A 24,717-nucleotide genomic window follows, 5' to 3' on the forward strand; every position below is an offset into this window, starting at 1 on the left:
GCTTTAGGTCTCAACATGATGTAAAAAGTACTTATTTTAACCTCTTAATAATAAGAATTTTCAGCAAAAAAAAAAACTCTAAAAGCAAACATCAAGAATATACACCACATAGTTTTAAAATATAACTTGGATTACTTCTTTAGTCCATGGTCCTTTAACAAGCTCAGGATTAACAACTTTGTACCAACGCTGCTGGCACTGAACATCACTACGGTCAGGAAAAAGGTTTGCGATGGTCTCCCACTGACTTTCACCATACGACTCAACAAGGGATTTCAATTTCTCATCCTGTTATATCAAGAAATAGAAAAATTAAATAAATTTAATAAAACGCTTTTTTTAAAACCATATTTTAATTATTTTATTAAATAGCAGACAGTATTATTTTAGCTATCTCCTATTTTTTATTCTCAATTCATATTTTGAAATCTTGAAATTAATTTTCACAATTTCACTTTTAGATGGTAACATGCATATGAAATCAAAATTCATTAAAATAATCAAATGATAATTTAAGATTCAAAAATCTTAAAACAGTGCCTTATCATTGATAGTATCTGTGATAAGGCACAAAATCTCATCTTTATAAACACAAATAAGAACTCAATAAGAAAATGGCTTAATTATCTTATATATATATATATATATAAATATTTGTTCACATTCATTTCATACAAATTAATTTTTACAGCTAGTAAAAGATTGTGCATTGTTTTTATTTTTATTCAGCCTAATTTACATTATTTTTTATTTAATGATTCAAATGACATATAGCTTCTATCCAAAACACTTTTTTAGTTGGAAATAACACAATTTTTATGAGAAATTATTTCATTTTGGAAAGCTCTATCACATTTGCCTTTATTTTCTGTCTCTTTTATTTAAATTTGTCCTCAATTAAGGATTCAGCATTAACAGCACATCCTAATAACTTTTAAGGGCCTAACATATAGAGTATTTCTTAAGACACCAAGATACAGCATATCCTTGAGTGTAAGAGTTGGAGAAAGATTCATTAAGAAAGCAACATTACAATCTGACAACCCCAAATGATAAGTATGATATTGTAGATTTTAATTGTTGTTTAATGATAATTTTCCAGATATTAAATTATTTGTATAATCTTAGCTAGGAGTTTAACCCTTTGATATCTTCCACTCGTTGAAATCAAGTTCTTTTAAGAATCCAAAATGGTTGGAAATAAATACGAATGAAGATAAACATTTCCCTCCTGCTATTTGTAATTAAATCCTCATTTGTGTCTTGGGGGATTCTTGTATAACCATAGTTCTAATTTCCAAATCTCTGTTGACTGTAAAAATTATAACACTAAATAACTTCAAATAAAAATTTCACTTTCTGTCATTATCTATGTTGATACCATAATTTACATTTCAAATAATTTGTTTTTAGTAAGTTTAAATTTTATGATCATGCAGATATAATATTAGCATCACCGCAGCATCATTAAATTTAATCATTTAAAAATTAACATTTTTTTAAAAAATTGTTTATTAAGTTAGATAACTCCTTTTAAACAATATATTTCGCTTGTTAAAATTTAAACGGATTTTGAATTTATTTAAATATAAAGAATTCATTTTAAGTGTAGCTGCCCTGTTGCTCAGCTTCATTTATTAGCATTTAAAAAATAATATTCTAGTACCAAAAACTTATTAAAATATATGTAGGTACATAAAAAATAAAGAAAAATAAAAAGTGAATATCAAAAAATTTCAGAATTCGAAATGATAGAATATCATAAGAGGGGACACAGCAGTACAAATAATATTCATTTGGAAAACATAATTTTTTCTTGCTATTCGATCTTACTATTTACAAATATTGTAAATTATGTTTTCTGACCTAAGCAGTACAGTGAAAATAAACTTCAAATGATCTGTAAGAATGATTTTAACATTCCTCTTATTTATAACTTAGACAAATTCAAGTACTGGTAAGAAAAAGAACCAGCAATAAAAAATACTTTATATTATTAGAAATACAATTTCTCCAAAAAAAACAAAAAAAAAACAGCTTTTTTTATTTTATCTTTTTAAATAATTCACAATATTTCGTTTTGAATTAATATGATTTCTAACAAAGTAGATAAATTTACAGTTTAAAAGAATTCAAAATGTTGAATTTACCATCATCATTGTTTAAATTTAAATGAAATTCATTAGAGTGAGAAAACACATTAATTGCTTTTATAATTGAAATTTCTGATATCTAGACAGTTTAATAGGAATTTTTTGCAGTTATGAAGCAGAAAGCTTAATGTAAATTGAGCATCTGTCCTCAGACACTTACTGCAGTGACAATGGGAAGGAAAGCAACTATTGGTAAAAAATAAGATTGTTTTGCACCATTTTATGCCCCTCTTTAAAACGGGGAAAGAAATAAACATATGGCATTTCAGTCATCTTGTGGATGTTTGAATGTATGGCCACCTGAGCTGAATTGGGAATCAGAAGTTTAAATTAAAAATTTGAAATCTGCAAAGATAAATTTATAAGCATTTAGCTTTTCATGCTTAGGTAAAAAAAATACTATAAGAGTTATTCCTAAAGACTAGATTATTTTACTGTCACTGATAATAAATTGATTACTAAGTAAAATCGAGAGTCTAAAACTTAAGATAAATGTTGATTAAGAAATGCTTTTCCCAATTTCATGAAGGAAAAAAATGTGATAAATTCTTATGCAAAGAAAAATAAATTAATTCATGATCATTTATATATTTTATTGTATTCAATTCAAGAAAAGCATTTATCTACTGTTATGCTATAACTGAAATGACTAAGCAACTGAGAAAAACTCATTTCTAAGAAATTTTAATCCGGTTTTATTTTTGCACATCGTGGAAATTTTTGATAAATCCAGAATAACTATAAAGAATTTTACATATTATTTCAAGAGTAGTGGATAATTAAATAAAAATAAAATTTTAAATTAGATTATGATCTGCCAACAAAATAATAATAAATGTGATGAGTTAAAAACCAAATTAAAATTATTTGTTTGAAATGTTTAAGTTAAACTAAACTTAGTCACAGTAAAAGGATTACAAAACGAAATTTCAACTAACAAAAAAAAAAAAAAAAAAAAAAAACCACAGAGACGTGTTTTTTTTTTTTTTTTTTTTTTAAAGGAGAAAGAGGGATTAGAACTGTATAATGCAAGATAACTTAACAGCTAGAATGAAGTAATTATAATTTCATTTTTACTAAACAAAAAATTTTTAAGCAAACATTTAATATCAAACAAAATCATATTGCATTTATATTTTTCTTATTATTAGAAATGATAACAAAGCATGGAAAAAATATGTCTATTTTATAAATTTGGCATCAAGATTCAACATTTTAATAAGTATTACTGAAATCAATATTTAGGACAAAGAAATTTTTTAGTGAAATTACTTCATAAATTTCAATTGTACTTTACCTCCTCTTTAGTCCACTTTCCTCTATTGATGTTTTTATGTCTTCCTCGCAAAGATGGAGTAGGAGAAAAATAATCACTATCTTCATCAGAAGAAAAGTCATAAGAAAAGGATTTATTCCTAGAAAGTAAAAAAGATAGTGAATTGATAATAATAACTATCAGAAATTATAAAAACAAAGCTAGATATTAAAAAAATCTCACAATGATTATTTAAATATTCTTTAAGAAGCATTTAAAAAAATACCAGACAGTTAAATCAACAAGATACATATTTACAGGAATAATTTTAAAAAGTGAAAAGCTTTCTATGTGAATGAAGTTTTGTAAAGTAGTTTTAAAAATTTCGAATGCCATGTTAAAATTAATGATCCTTACTTCTTATGCAATACTATTGATATTGTATAATAAATTATTATGCAATATTTCATAACTGAGAATACTACAATTAAAACAGAAATATGTGGCATAGACATACGTGTATATAAAAATGATTGCCCAACCTTTCAAAGAAAAATGTATATACACAATTTTGATAGATTATAATCTTAGCATTATCAAAATTGTTCAAATCTCTTCATAATAGAATTACATGCAATTCAATATTCATGCCTGCTTTATATGCTTTAATAATTACTGTAAGAAGAAATTATATTTAAATGTGATTAAATGATCATCTTTTACAATAAGTTAACTTTATCTGCAAATCATAAAATATTACATTTATAAATAGAATACATTTCATAAATTAGTAATTTTAAGTGAGGCTTTTCCTGCCTATAGGATGCATCATAGTTTCTTATTGTAAAAAACCTCATTTCAAACCACTAAAAAAGACTATTTCCTTCACAAAGGATATATAATTACAATTCAATCATGCATATCAATATTTATATTTCAAGGCAAGAAATATACGAATAAATAAATACATACTTTAACAGAAAAAAAAATTATTATTACAAACTAAAAATGTATTATTCTGTACCTGGCCCTTAATGCAACACACTTGACATATATTGTCAAAGAATATATTTTATATCCAGCCCTTAATACAACATAATTGGCGTATATTGTTACAAAATACAATATGAATTTGATAATTTTGAGACATTGTTCAATGCTTTAATAGCTTTATAAATGGACTTTTAAATGAATACAAATAGATACTAAAAAAATTGTTTTGTGTGAATAATCTTCATATTTAAATATAAAAATTTTAGAACAAATGTATTTTTTTGAAAAAAAAAACTTACAATTAACAAATAACAATAAAACAGAAAATGTCCCAGCGATACTTGTTGTAACTTTTTTTGAAAAGACGAATGGCGAAAGGAAAATGTGAAAATGAAATATCGCATTTTTAAATGTCATAAAAAAAATATTTTCTTTTTTTATTGATAAAGAAGTGTATTCTGTATGATTTCAAATATATGCAGTTGTATAAGGATGTAAACACTGTTAATGCTAGTAAATTATGATTGAACGTACCGTAATCTAGGATTAATTTTTCTTTTATGACATCTGTTTCGGGACATATTTGTTCCGTATGCGTTAAAAGTAGAATGTTGACATTCTACTTTAAATTTTAATTCTTTATCAAATGACAACTGGAAAACAACAATAAAGTATGCTGCGTCTGGATCAAAACAAAATCTCCCGCGAAGCCCGCGTTACTTAGCTATGCAAAATGTACAGTTTAGATGTTTCATTATTTCACAATAAAAAGTTTTACTGGTCACTAAAATAAAAATAAAAAATCACAATAATTTTTTTTAGTGAAATTAAATTTATTTCGCAAGTGAATCGAGTAAGCAATAAATTTCAATTAAACAAATTATTCCTTGACTCCTTTTTGCCAAATCTGGATGCTTACAGTAATAATCATATTTCAATAATAAAATATGATGTCATTACAAACTCAAAAACGAACACTGAAATGCTCATCAAGAAGCTCATCTCCAAAAAAAGTAACGGAACCATATGGCATTCAGAAATAAAGTAATGAAGTACTGAAAATATTACCCATATATGTAATCACGTACACTGCTAAAAAATTTTTAAAATATCTGCAGTAGCATTACTTCCCCTTTTCATAGATAATAGCACATGTTTTCATGTTTCCACAACCCTAAACTCCCGGCAAATTAGGACTGTATCAGCTTAGTAAATAACTTTGGCAAAATGTATGAAAAAGTTTCCGTCAATAGATTAAAGAACTACTGAAACGAGCATTAAATCGTACCAGATGAGCAACATAGTTTTAGACCAACATATAATTAGAATATTCATCAAGTCTTCTGAGGTTCATTCAAGATTTTAACACCTATACAAGCGACGTTTTCCTTAATGTTTGCTAAGTGTTTCATCGTATGTAGCAGAGTAATTTGAGCGACACGCTTATTTCCAAAATTAGCCGTGTTGTCTCATGGAATTTCTCATTCTTTTTCTCATAAACAGACCGTTTAAAGTCATAAAAATCACACTCTCTCTCAATATGGTCTAAACAATACCGGAATGCCTCAAGAAAGTATATTACGGTCCCTACTCTATGCGTGTATACTGCTAATTTCAATACAGTAAATAATATCATAAACTGCTTCTTCATTGATATTTTATTAGTTAGTTATTCCAGTTATTTTGGTTTAAGGGAGTATGATAAAATATGTTATAACAACGTTTCAACGGAAATTTACACAAATCCAGAAATGGTGTTCTCTTTAGAGTGTCGCTATTGGCATGCTGATAAAATCCATGCAAAGGAAGAAAAGAATGGAAGCATTTAATTTCTTTGAAGACAACCTTATAATTCTAATAACAGGAAGTTATAATAATTCTATTAATAAGACGAAATTCCTATTTTCACTAAATGACAATTTTCTTCTCTTCAACCAAATCCTATGTTCCATTCTCCCCTATGCGTTTTCTGTCTGCTACTTGTTGCTGAAACGTGTCTTATGAAAGTTTAAATTATGTAAAATAAATTACTGAGAATCATCAGAAATGCATCATGAATTACGCAAAAGGAGTTTTCCATAAGGATTTAATAATACAAAAATCGAAGATCACATAAAAAAAAACTTTTCTAGGAAAGTTTTCATTTAAATAAGTAACAGTAAAAATCCAGTGATCAAAGATCAAATTCAGTTTATTTACAATTATTCCCATCCATACATTATTACTAAATGGAACCTTACACTTTAAAAATTTTCTCAGCACTTTTACTTCAATATATTTACATTACCATCATCGCAATTATATGGTGCCCCCTAAATGACTGTATAGAATAGCGATTTCAAGTAGTTCCGTTTAACTATCTGTTGCAAATCGCCTGTACAGCCACTTTCCGATGGCAAAATTAATTAAATTTGCAATTCGGTGAGATAAAATTCCCTTATTTTACAATCATACGACCGCAAACAATACATTTCTAACGCATTCTATCTTTTTTTTTATTTTGAAAATCCGCTATTATTTTGAGTATTTGGGACACCGTTTAGCTACGTGATTTATTTATTTTTTTCATTCTGATTGCTTCACCACTGATAGTGATACAAAATGTCCTTGATCTTGATGATTTTATTGCATTCAGTATGAGTAAAAGAGCTAAGACTCAATCAAATATCCAACAACGATTCCTAAAGCAGCGGCGATGGCAGAAATTTTCAAACTGGAGGACAACTGAAGTTTTTTCTAATTTTGTTTCAAAATAACATACAATAATTAATTTTATATTTGAACAAAAGTAATCAAGCAGTTAATAGCTTGATAATGAAAAATAAATGTTTGGTATAATTTTATTAGCACCAAGATAATAAGAATTGTATAAACGACAAGCAACAACAAAAAATCAGGGAATCAAATAGCTGAGATGAAGTAAACGGACTATTTCTCTGCAATATCTTTGTGCAGATTAATACCTACGCGTTTTTGTGACCCTCTTCCCTCATTCCAACCACTCACTCTCTTCCAGAGATGATTCCTCACTCTCATGCAGAGATGATTTTTTGAATAACAAATAATTTTGTTATTATTATTTTTAAATATTTGTTCCAAATATCTGTTATTTCAGTCTATTATTAATTAAAAATTATTAATAAGTATTAAATATAAAATTTATAAATTGTAATTAATACTTAATTTACTATTTTAAGTAACATTTGATTGAATTAATTTATCTATTTCTGCTTTACTTTTTAATCTTAATTTTTTTCAAAATTATTTATTTTGTTTATTTATTGGTGTAAAGCATTTTCTGAAAAGTTGAATTAAAAAAAAAATCATTTCTTTAAAATGTTCACTTTAGTTCTATATTCTGCCAATAGATGGCGTCTGCAGAAAGAACAGAATGTATGCCTTTAGAAAGTCATATCAGAGGCAATTAGAAATGATCTTCATGAGATAGCGCATTGTGAAATGCGAATATCAGAAAGTCAAGCGGAGCGGTTATCATTAAGCGGAACGGTGACTTCACACTTATGAACACTTTCCTGTGATAGCTCCACTTTCAGTGATATGCGATTCAATGATACGATAATTCCAAGAATAACCGATCCGTTCACTTTTCAACCCATTCACAGATTTCTGCTTTTCTCTTTGTGACTTCAGTTAAGGGGATGGGGCATTCTCTGAGGACACAAGAGAAGAATCTTTTGTGTTTCTGGAGTTTCCTCTCTTTCACTGGGAGGGTCGAGGATCAACTGAGACCCCTTCCTTTCTTTCTGAGGTGTCAGCTGAGGCCGCGTAATGTCAATGTAGGTTGAAAGAAATCCGTGACTCTTTTTATTCCCTTTCCACTTACAACATATTTGCCTATTGCAAACTTTAAGATTTTACATTAACTCTTTAACATCCAAGCACTTTTCAAGTGGCACTCCCTTTAACATCCAGACTTTCTCAGCGTGTCTCTGAAAGACATGGACTCTTCCTAGCTGAAGGGCAGTTTAACCCCTCACTCTGAAGTAATAAAACTGTCGACGCTCTACCTTGAATAATTGCCTTGCGGTTTTCGACAACGAGATTCATTTTCCATCAGCTTAAGAGTTTTATTCTAATGTATTTATATTTTTTAGTGTGAAGTGTTTCGCTCATCATCTTTGTGGGGTATTTTTTTTTACAAAAAATTTGAAATTAATTCTATAATTTAGAAAATAGTTTTTTTTTTGTTTTTATTGTAAGTATCATGTTAGGATTCCAACCCATTTAAATAAAAACTGGCTTTACAAGCAATTTCGAAAACATCTTTATGTTTCATTTAATTCTCAATAGGCTTTTGCATTTTTTTGTTGCCAAAATTAAATAATATGTCATATATTACCATGTAAAAAAATTTTATATAGTAATGTAAAACATACATTATACATATATCAATGCAATTAGTACATTATATAGTATAGATGTCAATGCTTTTCAGTGATAAACAAGATAATATTTTAAATCTTAATTTAATACCGAAATAAAAACAATCGTTGGATAAAAAAAATGTTATTGCTCTTTTTGAAAGATGTGTCGAAAATAATATGTTCTTTCAACACTCAGCTAAGATGCTTTTTATTGTCTTTAGCATTTTTTTTTTTTAGTATAAACGATTATCTTTATTGAATTTTTAAATATAAAATATTATTTTGCATTTTCGATAGTGATACTAAGAGAAAAGTTTTAGAACTTTAATTAAATTTTTAAAGAAGTTTTCACATTTTTTTCCCCAAAACCTTACGCATTCTTGCTAATCGCAAAAGAATGTAGGGTAAATATAAAATCAAAAAATATCTTTATTTTGCCACTCATTTTTACTAATCTTTTAAAATAAAACTATTAAAATTTTTTTCTAACCAAGGGAATATATTACGTCAAACATTATATATATATCGAATTGTTTCGATAGATGAGATAACATATTTTTTAAACTTCATTTAATACTGAAATACAAAAATTTATGAAATAAAATTAAGGGGAAAAATTACTCCCGAAATATATTTCGAAAATACATTCCTTCAGTTTTCAGCCTGAACATTATACTAAAACATTACATTCTTCATAAACTAAATATGAAGATTTAACACATTTAAAATTACATTAATCATAAATATTACTTTTTTAGTATGAACTGTCATGTTGAATTTTTCAAGCTGAATTTCTGATTTTAAAATGTTATGTGAAGTTTTCTATAGTATTGTGAAGACAACATAAATTTTTGAACGAAAGCTTCATATTAAATTTCCACAAATTTACACACGAGGGAATCATTTGCAAATTTTTGATAATATGTACACTATATAACATTTTTTGACACCTCATCTCTATCTCTCTCGTTCATCTGACCCTCGTTAGTTTCATCTCCTGCTTCTTTGCTTAGAATAAACGAGAAATCAGCTAAAGTATCATTTTTTGGCCAACCATCATCTTCACTGATGGATCACTGTCACTTTCATCAGAATCAAGTAAAATTGCTTTAATTTCTTTTTCAGTGTGTTCACGATTTCTTTTACTCATAATGAAGAAATAATAAGCGTTTCAATAGAAAAATTAATCTGATAATCCAAACACCCGATTCACAGTACATAAAATAAAGAGTAGAAATTCACAACTGAAGAGAAATTTTCAGAATGGCATTCTAAAAAGGAACTCAGTATTTATATAACTTATCTCACTCTTTGAAGAGGACGATAAAGAATACTCCCAACCTTTTTTTTTTTTTTTATCTTTTAATTCTACTTTAAAAGCGGTAGTTTGTACACGGTCTCAGAATTTCCGACAGTCCTTTGATGAAAGAATAAGATGCTTGGAGTGTAAAACGACTTCCTTCCATAGTAACAAGTGTCGCTACCCATTTTGTGAGAAAACTGCGATGTGAATAGGCCGCATTGACAATGCAATGGTTTGTCTTTATAACATTACAATAGTCTTACTACTGAAAAGGGTTTCTGATGCTTGTCCGAAAAATAAACAACGTGTCGGTATCCTTATATATCATTCATCGTTACCAGAGAACTTCAGTGGAAAATTTCTTTTATAAATGGCCATAAAATCTTTCCGATTTTGAGCTAACAACACGTGAAAATAGAAACTAAAACCCTTTCAAAATACAAAATATACGCCAATAACCTATTTAGCGAATTCCTCCTCAACCCCTACCGCCCTAAGGTACAGGGGAAAACTGTGAAAAAGCCGCGATTGTCGAAGATAACGGGGACCTCCTGGAGTGTTCAGTAGAGTAGCCGCGTTTAATACCCATCTCCATTAAAACGGCTAGCAACCGCCCCAAACAGACCCACGAGGATGTTATAGGGTAAATTCTCAAACCGCCCCAAACTGCCCAGCTGGAATCGAGAGGGTTTTAATATCGTACATAAAATTAAAATCAACTGATTCCTTCGATTCTTTCCCAGCCACCCGAAAGCAGTGCCAAGACACCGGTTGTTTTTTGCGTCGAATTTTCGCTTTGTGAGAAGAATAGGTTTTTCTTTTTTTCGATTTCTGAGAAAAATTTAAATTGTCTTTTTACAAGACAGCAAATTGAAATTGAATTTGATTTTTGCTGCGCTTGAAAAAAATTGAAAACGCAGCAAATCTGTGTGGGAATTGGTAATCGTTTTTCAGTTGTTTCATATAACACTGTATAAAACTTACGTAAAAAACTATAACTTTGCCTTTGATAAGTGTCTAGTTATTACAAATTAAATGTGTTCAATCGTTTGAATTTTTAAAAAAATGTTTAAAATTATGAAAACATTTTTATTTATTATTTCGAAAATTGTAAAATTATTTCTCGAAATTAGTTAGAAAGATTTACTTCTTGAAACAACAACAAAAAATGTATATATTTGTATATTTTTTATATGAATTTATTTCTTGTTCTGCTATTGAAATCTTTGTATCTGTTTTTTGTGTGTGTATGTGCGCGCATTTTTAAGAATATGTAGAACTGATTTGATTTCATAATATCCAAAAAATAGTATTGTTAGAATATTTTTACTATATCACATTTCTTCATAGTATTCACTAAATTGTTGCGAATACTATGTTTGCTTCTCCATAAAAATAAGATTTTTATCGCATTAAAATTTTTCCATTTTTTTTTTTTTTTCATTTAATAGTCTTATTCTACTACACTATTCTGTAAGTTTATCTTAGAAGGACTTAGAGATTGAAATTCTTTCATCATATTTCTATGGGTTAAATTTACTGTTGCGTTGCCATAAATGAATGTATATATTCTTTTGTGTACAAAAAATAAAGAGACTAATTTGATTTTACAATAAAATAATAACTAAGTAAGAATTTTGTACGATGTATAACTGCATTAAAATTCAAATTAATTTATACCATTTGTTATATGGCATTATACAATAAGCAACAAATTTAATAATATTATTTATATCACTACTTGGAATGAAGTTTTCAATCAAATAAATGTCATTTAAATACATTTTTTAAGAATACCTTACTAAACTTTCTTTTTTGCATAAAATCGTATAGTGTCCAGCGATCCTGCATTTTATCTTTATTTTTTTTTTACATTAAGTCAATTAATTATATTTTAAAAACATTTTAAATTTAAATCTAAAATAATCGAGATCAAGATTAGTGAATCAAATATATTCGCCAGCGGTTTTCAAAAAAGATTCTTAAAAAATTATTAGTTTAAAATTTGGGGAACAATAAAATAAAATTATTTTGATTAAATTTTTTATTTAAAACAAAAATTTGGAAAGATGTAAGAAGCCGTAAACAAAATAAAACTGCAAATATCAGAAAGATAGGTGGAGAAAAAAAAATATTCAAGTCTCCACATGTGTTCAGTAATTGCCTATTTAAATGAAAGATATTGATCCTCTTTTTTCAGAAGTCGAATCATAAAAGGTAAAGGGCCTAAACTCGGGAAGAGGGCGAATAAAGGATAGCGCTTTGTTTCATATTTAACGCACTTTGAAAAACAGTGGGGAAAATATCGGGACGAAATTTCATTTGAAATAATACTTCTCCAATGCTTTCACATTTTGAATCTGAATTCTTACATGAAATTTTTCATGTTTTCAAGAAAATTGATTTAAAAAAGGTTTTTTTTTCTATGCCATTTACGAAGGCATCCATTCTCCAAAGATGAAATTCATTTAATTTAAAAATTAATTTCAATTCTTCTCCAAAACAATCTCATGTGCTCTCTCAATAATTTAGTAAAGAAATGTTTGTACACATAAGAAAACTAAGAATTACAGACACATACATGGGTGCACAAAGAAAAGGGTTGTCATATTTAAATTAGCATTTTTGATTCAGATTGTAATATATATATAAACTTTTTTTAATATTTGAGAAAACTTCGAAAATTTTACACTAAATCTCGGAACTTTTTCAAAACGCTCTCAATCAATAACAAATTCTCAGAATGAAATAGCTTTATGTATAATAGTTAAAAACTTGATAATAATTCAGAGTCTAGAATCTATAATGGTTAAAGAATCGACAAACAAAATCGATTACCTTTACTTTTTTTTAGAGTAGCAGTGTCCATTGTTATTAATTTCATGTTGAGAAGATATTAGTCAATTTTCAGGCGAATTTTTTCCCCCTACTCTTTTTTTTTAGAAGCAGAATTCTAAATAAAAATATTTAGAAAATTTGACATTTGGCTCAATAATTAAGGTGTGTTTCAAATTTTTAGGGAAACCATATAAAAACATAAAATCGGAATAATTTTTACATAATATCTGTAAAAACTTCATTGAAAAACATGAAAAATTAAATATAATAAAATAATCTAAAATAATTAAATAAATATCAATGCTAATAAAAGAAGAAAATAGAAAAAAAGGCCAAATTTGTGTTTCGAATTTTTAGGGACAGCTAGATGAGATGGTATACAAATTCAAGTTAAATCTTTATTATTGCTCATTTTCATTTACTACCAGTTGTTTTAATAACTTAAAAAGCTTATACTGAAAACGTCCACGTTAGTACTTAATTTTTTTGCCGAAGAAATATGGCTACAGGTAAATGGTTATCAGATCTTGAAAAAGGCCAAATAAAAGCTCATTACAACAAAAAAAAAGTCTTTGAGAAATATTGCAGTCCTCATAAAACGTTTAAAACGTGCTGTGGAAAATTATGTGAAGCAGTTAAATGGGAAATCAACTGCCATTCAAAAGCGAGGACCTAAGCCAAAGCTCGATTCACGTACCCGCAGGAGAATTATTCAGAAATGTGTAAATGGAAAATCATCAGTACGAAAAGTAACAAAAGAATTGAAACTGGGATGTTCTTACACTACTGTTTGGAGGTCAATCAAGAGAAATAAAAACATGAAATATGCGAAAAAGGCTTGCAAACCACCACTTGCCAAACAACACAAATTACAACGTTTATCCTGGGCAAAGGAACACATGCATTTCAAAGATGAGTGGATAGAAGTCTTGTTCAGCGACGAGAAGAAGCTTAATCTAGATGGGCCAGACGGTTGGAGATATTACTGGCATGATCTAAGAAAAGAACCAGAGATTTTCTCCAAAAGGCAAATGGGCGGTGGATCTGTTATGATTTGGGGAGCTTTTAGCTTCAATGGTACATGCGAACTGGCGTTTGTGAATAAAAGAATGGATTCTGATCGATACCAAGAAATGTTACAAACACATTTACTTAATGCAAGACCTGAAATATGTGGTCCAAATTGGACTTTTCAACAGGATAATTCATCTATCCACATCTCAAAATCAACAAAAAAGTGGTTTAGAGATAACAATGTGAAAGTTATGGATTGGCCAGTCAGAAGCCCCGATCTAAACCCCATTGAAAATCTATGGGGTCTTTTGGCAAGAACAGTTTATGAAGGAGGGCCCCAATTTCATTCGAAAATGCAGCTTCAACAAGCAATAATGGTATTCTCTGGATCCAACACTTCTTCAGAACATAATATATTCCATGCCAAACAGAATATATGATGTCATCAGAAAAAATGGTGCTAATATTGAACGGTAAAAAAGTTTAATTTGAAGTTTTGAAACTTTTAATTCCACTGTCCCTAAAAATTTGAAACACAAAATTTGTGCTACTCTTTTTTTAGTCATTTCAAAGTTGAAATTTATTTGTTTAATCTTTATTTGTTTAATCTAAATTATCTTAGAATATTTATTTTTGTTATTTATCTAACTTATTTCAGAAATAAATGTCAAATATTTATTATTTACGCTTTTATTTTCATTTTTGCTGGTGTCCCTAAAAAATTGAAACGCACCTTATGTTTCAGGTGAATAGTTTTTTGAAATCGGTACGAAATTGTCTCATTTTAAATCATTACATCGTGCATCTTATTTTCGTTATGAAATATTTTTGGGACATTTTTATCAGGTATAAGTTTAGAATGTAACATTTCGAAGCATTCCATTTGCACAAAATAACTTCCAAACATCTTATGAATCTATCTTATCATAAAAGAGTTTTCAAAGCCATGGTTTTGTTTTCAATCTCTCAAAATTTTTATTAATTAATATGCAAAACCTAATGCGACTTCTCCCTGCATTGTTGTACAAAAGAAAAGTGATTGTTTTCTTCATTTCAGATTCATTTTGAATTTCTTTATGAACATTACGAAGTAACAGAAATAATTCTTATGCTTAAAAGTTCATATCTCTGCTAAATCTTATAAACGGAACCAAAAATGATAGAACCCGTACATTTTATTGCAACTGCAGCGCCTTTACATATATCATTGGTCTGAGGCAATTTCAGGTTTTTAGCAGATGTTCTCTGTGAGATTCCAAATTTCTTGAATGTGATTAATTATCACACCTCGACATGCCGTTTCCTCAACTAGTTCTGTCGGAACGGTCACGGCTGAACTCGTCGGAAAGCCAATCAGATGAAACGTTTGTTAGTTATAAATAAATGACTGTAATTTTTATGATAGCCATTGGGAATGACTTAATTCATTTTGTGCTTAAGATATAAAAAATATTTTTATCCTTTTTTTTTAGTAAAAAAGGAAAAGTTTTTCCCTCTATTATTTTTTTTATTAATCATTTATTGACACTGACTAAATCGGATATTTGACGAGTAGCCATTCAAATGTTACTCTTTTTTTCTGTTGTTAAGTTAAATTAAATTAAATTGATTGACTGATTTATTATTTTAGTTTGAATGGCTTTCAATTTTTAATAATCTGAATATTAACAATAAATATAGACAATACTAACGTATTTAACTCATAAGATTTTTTAAAGTTTCTTCTTGTATTTAAAGGACCAAATCTCTGGGAAATACTTGATTATTTAATTTATATATTAAATAAGGATAATTTCATGTGCTATGCGAAGCATATAAGAGTATCTTATAGACTCAGCTAGATTTTTACACTCAATGAAAAAGATAAACTATAGATAGTGTCATTTTTACGAATATCACTATAAAATTATATTTGAATCCAGAAAAAAAAAAAAAAAAAAAAAAAAAAAATCCCGCAAAGACACTTTTCTTTAGTTCTTTCTTTCTTTTTTTTTTTTTTTTTTTTTCTTTTTTTGAAAATTATGTAGATGCACTGAGATTCATGGGGATCTCAATTGGATTATCTTGTTAAAGGGTAAAATACTCAAAGATAAGAGGAGACTTTTATAAATTACAATCTTTAAAACCTTTATTATTATAATATTATTACAAGCCTGTAAAGTTGCTTCCCAGCACAGTTAGTTCTATCACCAGAAAGATCGATTTACAATTATTTGTATTGGATGCTGCTCGAGTGCCGAGCCAGTGATCACAGAACTTGGCGACCATTTGTCGATTTGGCAACAAAATAGATAGTGCTGGAAAATTTGAGAATTTTAACGATCCGTCCATTTGGAACCGAGATACACCTGATTGACCTAGAAGGTTCTAGACCCGCCTCCCGAGAGCTACAAAAGGCCGGCAGTCTCAAGCTGCAGTGAACCAGATCGGAATCGTAGACAAGTAACGAGTCTTCGAGAGGATCGCGAAGCAACGACGGAGTGCCAGCGTTGTGTGGAGCCCAAGCTATTGCTGAACTGGGCTGTGTGCCGAGTCCTGTTGTCTATTGTGGAATCAGCATCAATTTGTGTGTGGAGTAGCCAGTCGTGTGGTAGTGAATCGGCAGTTGCATACAGCTAAAGAGAAGAGACAGATGAGTGTTTTAGCCGTCTGGAGAGACTGCAGAGCGAAGCTTCGAGTATTCCTTCACCTGCTGGATTCTGTTTGGCTTCTTTGTGTGCTGTGGTCGATTACTACTTGTGGGCTACTGTTTTTTGTAGTGTGCTGTCCTGTGTGTACGTCACGGCTGTATAAAGTTGTCGTCTTTGTATTCGTCGTCGGTGTCTTTGTGTTTATAAACGTCGTTGTTGTTTTCTACCGAGGCCTGTTTATTGTGTTTTCACACCATACATCCACTACAAACGAACCCGGTGAAATCTGTAACAATATTTATATTATCGAAATAATGTATTAATTTTACTGTTATTTTTTTAATTCCTAAAAGTATATAATATTGAGAGACACAAACATCGCATTTAGCTATGTCCTACACGATACCGATTTTTTAAAATGTTTTCAATGAAACATGGCTAAAAATTTTACAATAGACATTTTTAAAAAATGCAGAATTTATTTTAATATATAAGAATGTCAATTTGAAGGTATTTTAATTTTGATAATTAATATTTTATGATTAATGAACTTTTATGATTTTTTAACATAGTTTACTTGCGTTTCTTTTATTAAAACCTTCTGTGAAAAATAAAATACTATTTCAATAAAAATAATGTGTAGACAATACAATCTAGAATGTACATGATTGATAATCGAAAGTATGGTTGCAACTCTTTTTCAGCAATTTTTCTTCCTTTACTTTCAGAAATTTCGATTCGATTTTTTTAAGTATTTAGTTTAAATTGATTGAGACTCATTACTGGTATTTTCTTGAAATGACTTCTTTGCACATTTATGAGATTATATTTTCGAGTCTAATGATTTCAATTCTCTTTCTTATACCTCTAGAAAGGAAGGGGGAAGTAGAAGAAATTTTATGTTAAATTGGTAATTCATTCAACTTCATTTAAATTAAAAATATTTTAAAGAAAATCAATTTTTGCAAAAAGAATAAATTAATATTTTTAATGCGAACACTATAATTTTTCCCGTTAAATTCCAAAATCCATGAAATTTTAATAAACGAAGCATTTTTTCTTTGCCAACCATAATATTGATGATATGTAAACAAATGTATTGATATAGACATTATACCAGCACTTGGATTTTCTGTTATACAGTAAAAAATATTTACATTTGGAGGAATTTTTGTGCATCGCCCAAGATGTTTTTAAAAATCCATGAAGAAAAATTTACCATTAGCAATTTATTTAAAATATCCCTTTTAATTTTAAAAGAGCTTAAAATAAACTATAAATCTGTTTTTAAAAAATTTGGAAATCATTCAGAGCAGTGAAATTCTCATGCTAACAGGCACAAAAAATCGTGCAAACATCGAATCGTTTCGATTATGGAAAAATAGTAATTATGTTGTTTATATCCATTGAAGGATATCGCATACAAAATTTGTTTGGAGCACTGAATATCTGCAGAAAATTGTTTAAACAAACAAATAAATATTTTTCTATGGAGACTTGAATGCGAAAGAAATCTTGTTTTCGTACAATGAGATAAGCCGCGCATTGCATCCAGCAATAGTCATTATCTTGCGATAAGATCGGACTATGACTCTTTGTGAAATGGGAAACTCTCTGCATGTGATCAATAGGTTCAGGCCCGCCACAGCTATTTGTGAGAGGTCTGTTCCATGAATGTGCATCAATGTGTAAGGGACTTTCCCTATGCATGATTGAATTCTTGTTTGAGAGCTTCCATTGGACAGATCGTATCGATTGTTACTTTCTATCATGATCCAAGACCTGTAATTGAAATATCACCAGTAATATCATGTCAAGGATTTGAATCATACCCCTCTTTGAAAAGTATTGATCACTGGTATTTGTGACTTTTTGATATTGAGGTATTTTTGATATTGACTATTTGATATATACGTAATAACCACTCTTAAAATATTCGTCATCCCTATTCTCTTCCTGTCTGCGAGCCCTTGAAGATGATACTAAATTTAAAATGCTGTGTAAATTTCTCGTATTCGTCCATCCTATACATATGTGCGCATGTGATAAATTTTCTGTCTAAAAGGCAGAGGCGGCAGCAGAGATTTTCCGACCAGGGGGCAAGACAAATCCGACAAGAGGGCAAGCACAATATCTCTGATTTGACTTCAAAATAACCCATAATAATTCATTTTACTTTTAATTAAAGAAAATCAAGTATTATTTAACTTCTTTTTTAATTTGAATGCTGACCCTTTCTTTCATTGTAAAAACTTTACGAAGATATTGTTAAAAAAAAATGTTCGCAGTTTCTTTTACTGACCATAAAAAAATTGTCAATATTTGAGTCAACTTCTTTATGAGACTCTTGAGATTTAATTTCTCTGAGATCTAATTTTAGAAAAAATATGATTATATTCCATTCTAGATTGTAGTGTATAGATAGAAACACAGATTGCGCCAGAATGACGTGTCATGCTAAATGAGCATCAAAACTATATAAAATGAATGTTGAAACAAAAAATTTTTTTAACGAAACGTTTTTAAAAATCCAGGATAATAAATAAAAAATATTCGATGTTTTCGCCAAAAAGTAGTCCCTTATCTAAAATATTTGTTAAGTAAAGATTGTAACAACGAGAACGAATACAGATGTGTTTCGAATCCAAGGAGAATACGCGCGCGTACTCAACAAAAATTTACTATAGATCGGACGCGAACAATATAGAATGCGAAAAAGATACACTGATGGTGTTTCTTAAGAAGGCCGGAGAAAATATTTTCTAAATATATATACAAACTTACTTTTTTATGTAAAATAGGAAAAATATTCTTATGAAAAATGAACTGCTTAAACGTTTAATCCCCCATGAATTTATTTAACAATATATATTTAGGTTTAAAAAATCGGTGCATTATATTGAAAAAATCTTGAATATGAATTCTTTTTTTTAGATTTTAGGCATGCGTTCTTACGGTTAAGAACTTTTATTAAAAAAGTTAGTTATTGAAAGCTAATATTACTCCTAAAAAGTGAGTTTCATCCCCTCAGTTGCATGCAGTTTTTCTCAACAACTTCGTATACAATGGTGAATCCGACTCGCGTATAGAATTATTAAATTTTTAATTTTAAATCAGCAAGAAAACGAAAGTATCAAGTAATTTAAAATGCAAAAATCATTTGAAAACGCATCTTTACCTCAAATGCCCTTGTATTATTATAGGGATTAAAACAATAATAATTGTCCGAAATAAGATCTGCTATCTAATTAAGAAGTTAACTAAATTCACATGTCAAGGGTTTAATGTGTTATTTATGAATATTCAATTAATAACTATTTTAATCGTCTTTTTATTTAGACACTTTTATTCAAAGTCTATTAAAAATTTAGAAGTACCTGAAATTATATAATTTTTGCCGCGAATAGCAATTAAAAGAAATAAAATAAATACGTTCCCCGATTACATAGTCATAATACTGAATGTAGAGTCTAAAGAATTTAGGTAATAATTATTTGACAAATTTATACTTGGATAAACTTTTTAAGTGTAGCTAAAAAGCTACAATACCACAAAAATTTAATTTATTTTTTTTATCGTCAATATTTTTTTAGTGTAGTAATTGTAGCCTGATAAATTAGATTGCAAAAGAAAACAGATACTTTACTATTAAATAAACTTGCTTTACAATTTACTTACTCCAGTGATTTATATTGAATTCACATAATTTGGCTACAACAAAATAACTCTTTTTAGCATGCATATTCTCAAGAGTGTCAAAAGGTGTGCTTTATTAAATTTAGTTTAACCATTAACAAGAATTTAGTCAGGGAATTCTCACAGTGAAATAAGTGAAATAAGCTTACAAATTCATTACCGAGTAAGTAAAAATTACATGAATAAGATGACGATTAATTTTAGAATTTGAATTTGAAGGATAAATTATGGAAAACAACTTTATCGTCCTATTCACGAATAATATAAAAGCATTAATTTCTTTAATAATTCAACTGGCAGGTAATTGAAGTGCTGGATAAAAACAATTTTTTCCATAATCTATGATAAATCTCAGCCGAAGGATAAAAATTAGTCTGGGAAAATGTGATGCCTTATTCACTTGCCAGCTTATTGATTAGTCTGCTAAATATAGTATAAATTATATGCTGAATGAGCATTATAAGATTGAAATCAGATGGCTGAGAATTTGGACTTAACGTTGTCGACATCCATCACATTGAATTCTCAGTCGACCGATCAAAATTTTTTGACAAAATGCGACATGTATATCCACATGGCACCTTGTTGGCTATATTGCCAAAAGTAGTGTAAATTAAAAGTTTGATGAACGACATTTGAATCAAATGTCTGAAAATCTGTGGATATAATCTTCGACATTCATCACATTCAGTTCATAGTCGGCCGCTAAAAAATTGTCGACAGAAAGAGATATCTTATTCATTTGTCGGTTATATCAGAAAAAGTAGTAAAGATTATAAGCTGAATGAAAGACATTTGAATCAGACGTCTAAATATCTGTGAACTTAACTTCTTCGAATCCATTGCATTCAGTTATTAGTAGGTCTATCAAAAATTGTCCGCGAAATATGGCATATTATTGATCAGCCACTCTATCAATTATTTTGCCAAATATAGTTAAAACGCTTTTACCGTTACATGGATATTTCGACTGTTTACTGTACATTAACTTTAAGGTGGTTAGTCATATTCGATAATGAGCAGTTCTCTACAAACATTCTGAAGTGGTGAACAAACATTTCTGCCGATGAAACTCTCAATCTCTCGCCGATTAGGGGGGCAATTGCCCCCCTGATACCGTCGCTTCTCATCCTTGATCCAAATCAGAAATTAAATAAAAATAATGAGCATTCAAAAATGATTGAGGGATTTAAAAACAATATGAAAATTCTATCGAACGGTAGATACGAAATTCGTCTGTCTTTTAAGCCAAAATAAAGAATTGATTTGGAAGAGACATAAAAAGATGAGCAAACGCGCGCAACGGAATGGGTTTCTAGAGAATCATAAGGCCGTGTTTAAAGGGTGGGATGAATTAAAAATAATTGAAATGGTGGATTGTGAAGCCGAAACGTGCCATTTTTTACCTCATCGACCGGTTATGAGAACCGATGGTATTACTACTACATTCAGGCCAATTTTTGATGCGTCGGCTCATGAAACTGGAAAAAGACCATTAAATGATTTATTGCATAAAGGTCCAAATTTAATTGATCAGATATCGAATGCCATTAATAGTTACCAGATAGTTATTTCTGCCGATATTGAAAAGGCTTTCCTTCAGTTGGGGATTTTGTCTGAGATAGAGAATGCTGAGATCCGGTTAATTCGATCTGCACAATCTCAAAGTCTCCCAGATGAGAAATCTATACATAATCTGTGTGTATTTAGAGATGAAAATGATGACATTCGTGTAAAAACTTGGAAGTTCTGAACGTATAGATATCCCTTATTTTCTGTCACCAATCTTACTGCCTAATAATTGTATCTTTACATAGAGACTTGTAGAGTATTTCCGTACTGAGAATTATCATGCTGGGACACAATTGCTTCTCAGCGTCAAAAGTATTGGATTTTAGATGGTCGGAAAATATGAAATGTCTGCGCTAAGTGGCGTAGATTTAGGAGTAAATCTCGCATGACTGATCCAGCTTCACTGCCTTTTGACCGAGTTGAAAATGCAACCATATTTGAAGTAGTAGGTGTAGAGTTAGCTGTCACCCTGTACATTAAACAGGGTGAAAAAGTTTGAGCTGTTCTCTATAATTGTGCCCTTTAGAGAGCATTACATTTGGAATAGGTTGCTTTGCTCCCCACAGATCTTTTCGTCACTTCATGGGTAGGAAAGGAAGACCTCGAGCAATGTATTCTTATAGCGGCACGAATCTTAGAGGGGCCTATAATGAACTGTCCTCTATCGATTGGAATGAAGTTTCTCGCTATGCATAGAAACAAAGTATAATATGGAAATTTAACCCTCCCACACCTGCTGCCTGGTGGGGTGACTGGTGGGAGAGGCTTACGAGAATCACGAAATAGCCTCTCAGAAGGCCTTTAGACAAAGCCATATTTACCTATGAGGAACTACTGAAAATCTTATGTGAAAGCGAAAAAATCGTTAATTCACGTCGTTAACATGTCTTTCTGAAGACATGCAAGATCTTACTTCTATTACATCAACAATGATAGATTGAATGCTGAAAAAGATTTAGATATAATGAGTGCTAATCATTACCGCCAAAGATTTAGATTTCGAACCAAAGTAATCGAAGAGTTGAGACAGCGATATAGGAGCGAGTATTTATGGCAGCTAATTCAACGACAAAAACAAGAACATCAGACATCAAATATTCGCGTCTCATTGTGAAAAAGCGTCTTCAGTGGCCTTTAGTTCAGGTACTAGAAGTGATCCCGGGGAAAAGATGGACTGGTGAGAACAATAAAATTAACCCTCCGAAGGACTAATTATTCTGAGTATGGTTTCGCAAAAAATTATCTCTAAAGATTACTTCAAAAAATATCACCTTCACAGTAGAAAGTGTTCGAAAAAGAGCATTTTTCACTCCCCTTCCTTCCCAGCCAAGGGGGTCCAATTACCTCAGTGGGAAGACAGGGTTGTAATCTATTTAGCTATCTTACCTTATCTTAGTGACTGACCACTTCCCTCCCCCTCTCCTCACTCCCCAACTTTTTTTCGCATTAGCAATATGTAGTCCCTAACTAAACTGTGATCCAAATTCGCTTTTCGAAAAACTACATCTTGGATTAGGTTAGGTTAGGTTATTTTGGTTTTTTGGTACAAAAGCTAAATCTGGCTATGCTGCGCCACTCGAATACAACATCTTGGAAAGGAAAAAAAAAAATATATTTTCCATTAGAGGTCTTAAATTTTTGAACTAAAGATTTGTATAGTTAAATTGATTATTACATATCTTTCTTTATTCCAAAATTTTTACGAAAGACCCTATGCTGCAAGTTGTCTTATCTTTAAAATATTATATAAAGACGAAAAAAAGCATTTAGAAATATAAACGCGCTAAAATCAGACTACACATTTACAATTTTTCTGCAAATAATATAAGTAATATTTAATACAAATGAATATTTATTTCAAACGCATATTAATCTTCAAAATCTATGTCTCCTATATTTTATATTTTTTTTCTAGAGACTTAATTTAAGATATATTTTACACTGAAAGATGAAAATTTTACTTCTTAAGTATGACGCCTCATCAATTAATGGCATTGTCATTTTATACAGGAGTATATAGCTCGCTCATTTTTTGAGAATTTTTTAAAACTGTATGTCCAAGCTTTTGGAATAAAAACTTTTTTATAAAAGCTTGAAAATATCATTTAAAGCCTTTCCTACATTTAATAACAGTAGGATCTTTCAATTTTGAGCTCAAAATTGAAAATTTTTTTTTTCTAGATAAATTGAAATGAAAGGAAAGAAAAAGAAAGGGGGGAGGGAGAATTTTTTACTAAATTTTTGAAAATTTCAAATTGATGGAATCAATTTTTAGTGAGATATGAAGCGATATTAACTGCATTTCGCCCACAGAAGTTTTCATTATTTATTTTATATTTAAGGGCCTAAATCATCTAAATATTGTCATGAAATAAAGCAAAACGTTTTTTCAAAAATAATGAATTGTCCACTTGTTGTTTTAAAAATATAGTTTTGTTTTTTAAAGATTTTGTCTTAATATCTTTCTGTATGTTTTGAATCAAAAGTGATTTGCAACTTTTAATATAGTTTTGTTTTTGAATCAAAGGTCACTTTTGGCAAGAAAACACCTTTCAGTGCTTCAACACAATCCGTCTTTTGTAAATATCAGAGTTAACAGATAGGTACATTTTTTTTTTAAAAATTATGAATGTCAGAAAGTGTAAGTGTATGAATCGAATGTTCCAAATGAAATGGTTTCATATTTGCCATATTCTTCAATGAAATCAACGCGAAGCAGGATATAAACCGAAATTAATGCTATTGGGAATGATAACAAGAACATGTTTGTATCAACTAAGCAACCTTCAAATTTGATTTGACTAATTTTCATCCAAAATTTTTGAGCTGATTTTTTTATACAAATTTTTTTAATGCTTTCCTAATTTAAGGAGTCTTT

General features: G+C 29.4%; 1 protein-coding gene across 2 annotated transcripts in view; it reads right to left on the bottom strand.

Annotated features, from left to right (window-relative positions):
• Positions 1 to 5,100, bottom strand: part of LOC129964238 (myb-related protein B-like) — a 34,079-nt gene extending 28,979 nt beyond the window's left edge. For both annotated transcript variants that reach the window (XM_056078970.1, XM_056078969.1), the window contains exons 1-3: positions 4,936 to 5,100; positions 3,451 to 3,568; positions 136 to 288 (exon numbers count right to left, since the gene is read on the bottom strand). In XM_056078970.1, coding sequence (XP_055934945.1) covers positions 136 to 288; positions 3,451 to 3,568; positions 4,936 to 4,982 — 318 coding nt within the window. In that variant the 5' untranslated portion in view covers positions 4,983 to 5,100. The remainder of the gene's footprint in view (positions 1 to 135; positions 289 to 3,450; positions 3,569 to 4,935) is intronic.
• Between the last annotated feature and the right edge of the window lie 19,617 nt (positions 5,101 to 24,717).

This window comes from Argiope bruennichi, chromosome 3 (assembly GCF_947563725.1).
Source record: "Argiope bruennichi chromosome 3, qqArgBrue1.1, whole genome shotgun sequence".
NCBI classification, from domain to species: Eukaryota; Metazoa; Arthropoda; class Arachnida; order Araneae; family Araneidae; genus Argiope; species Argiope bruennichi.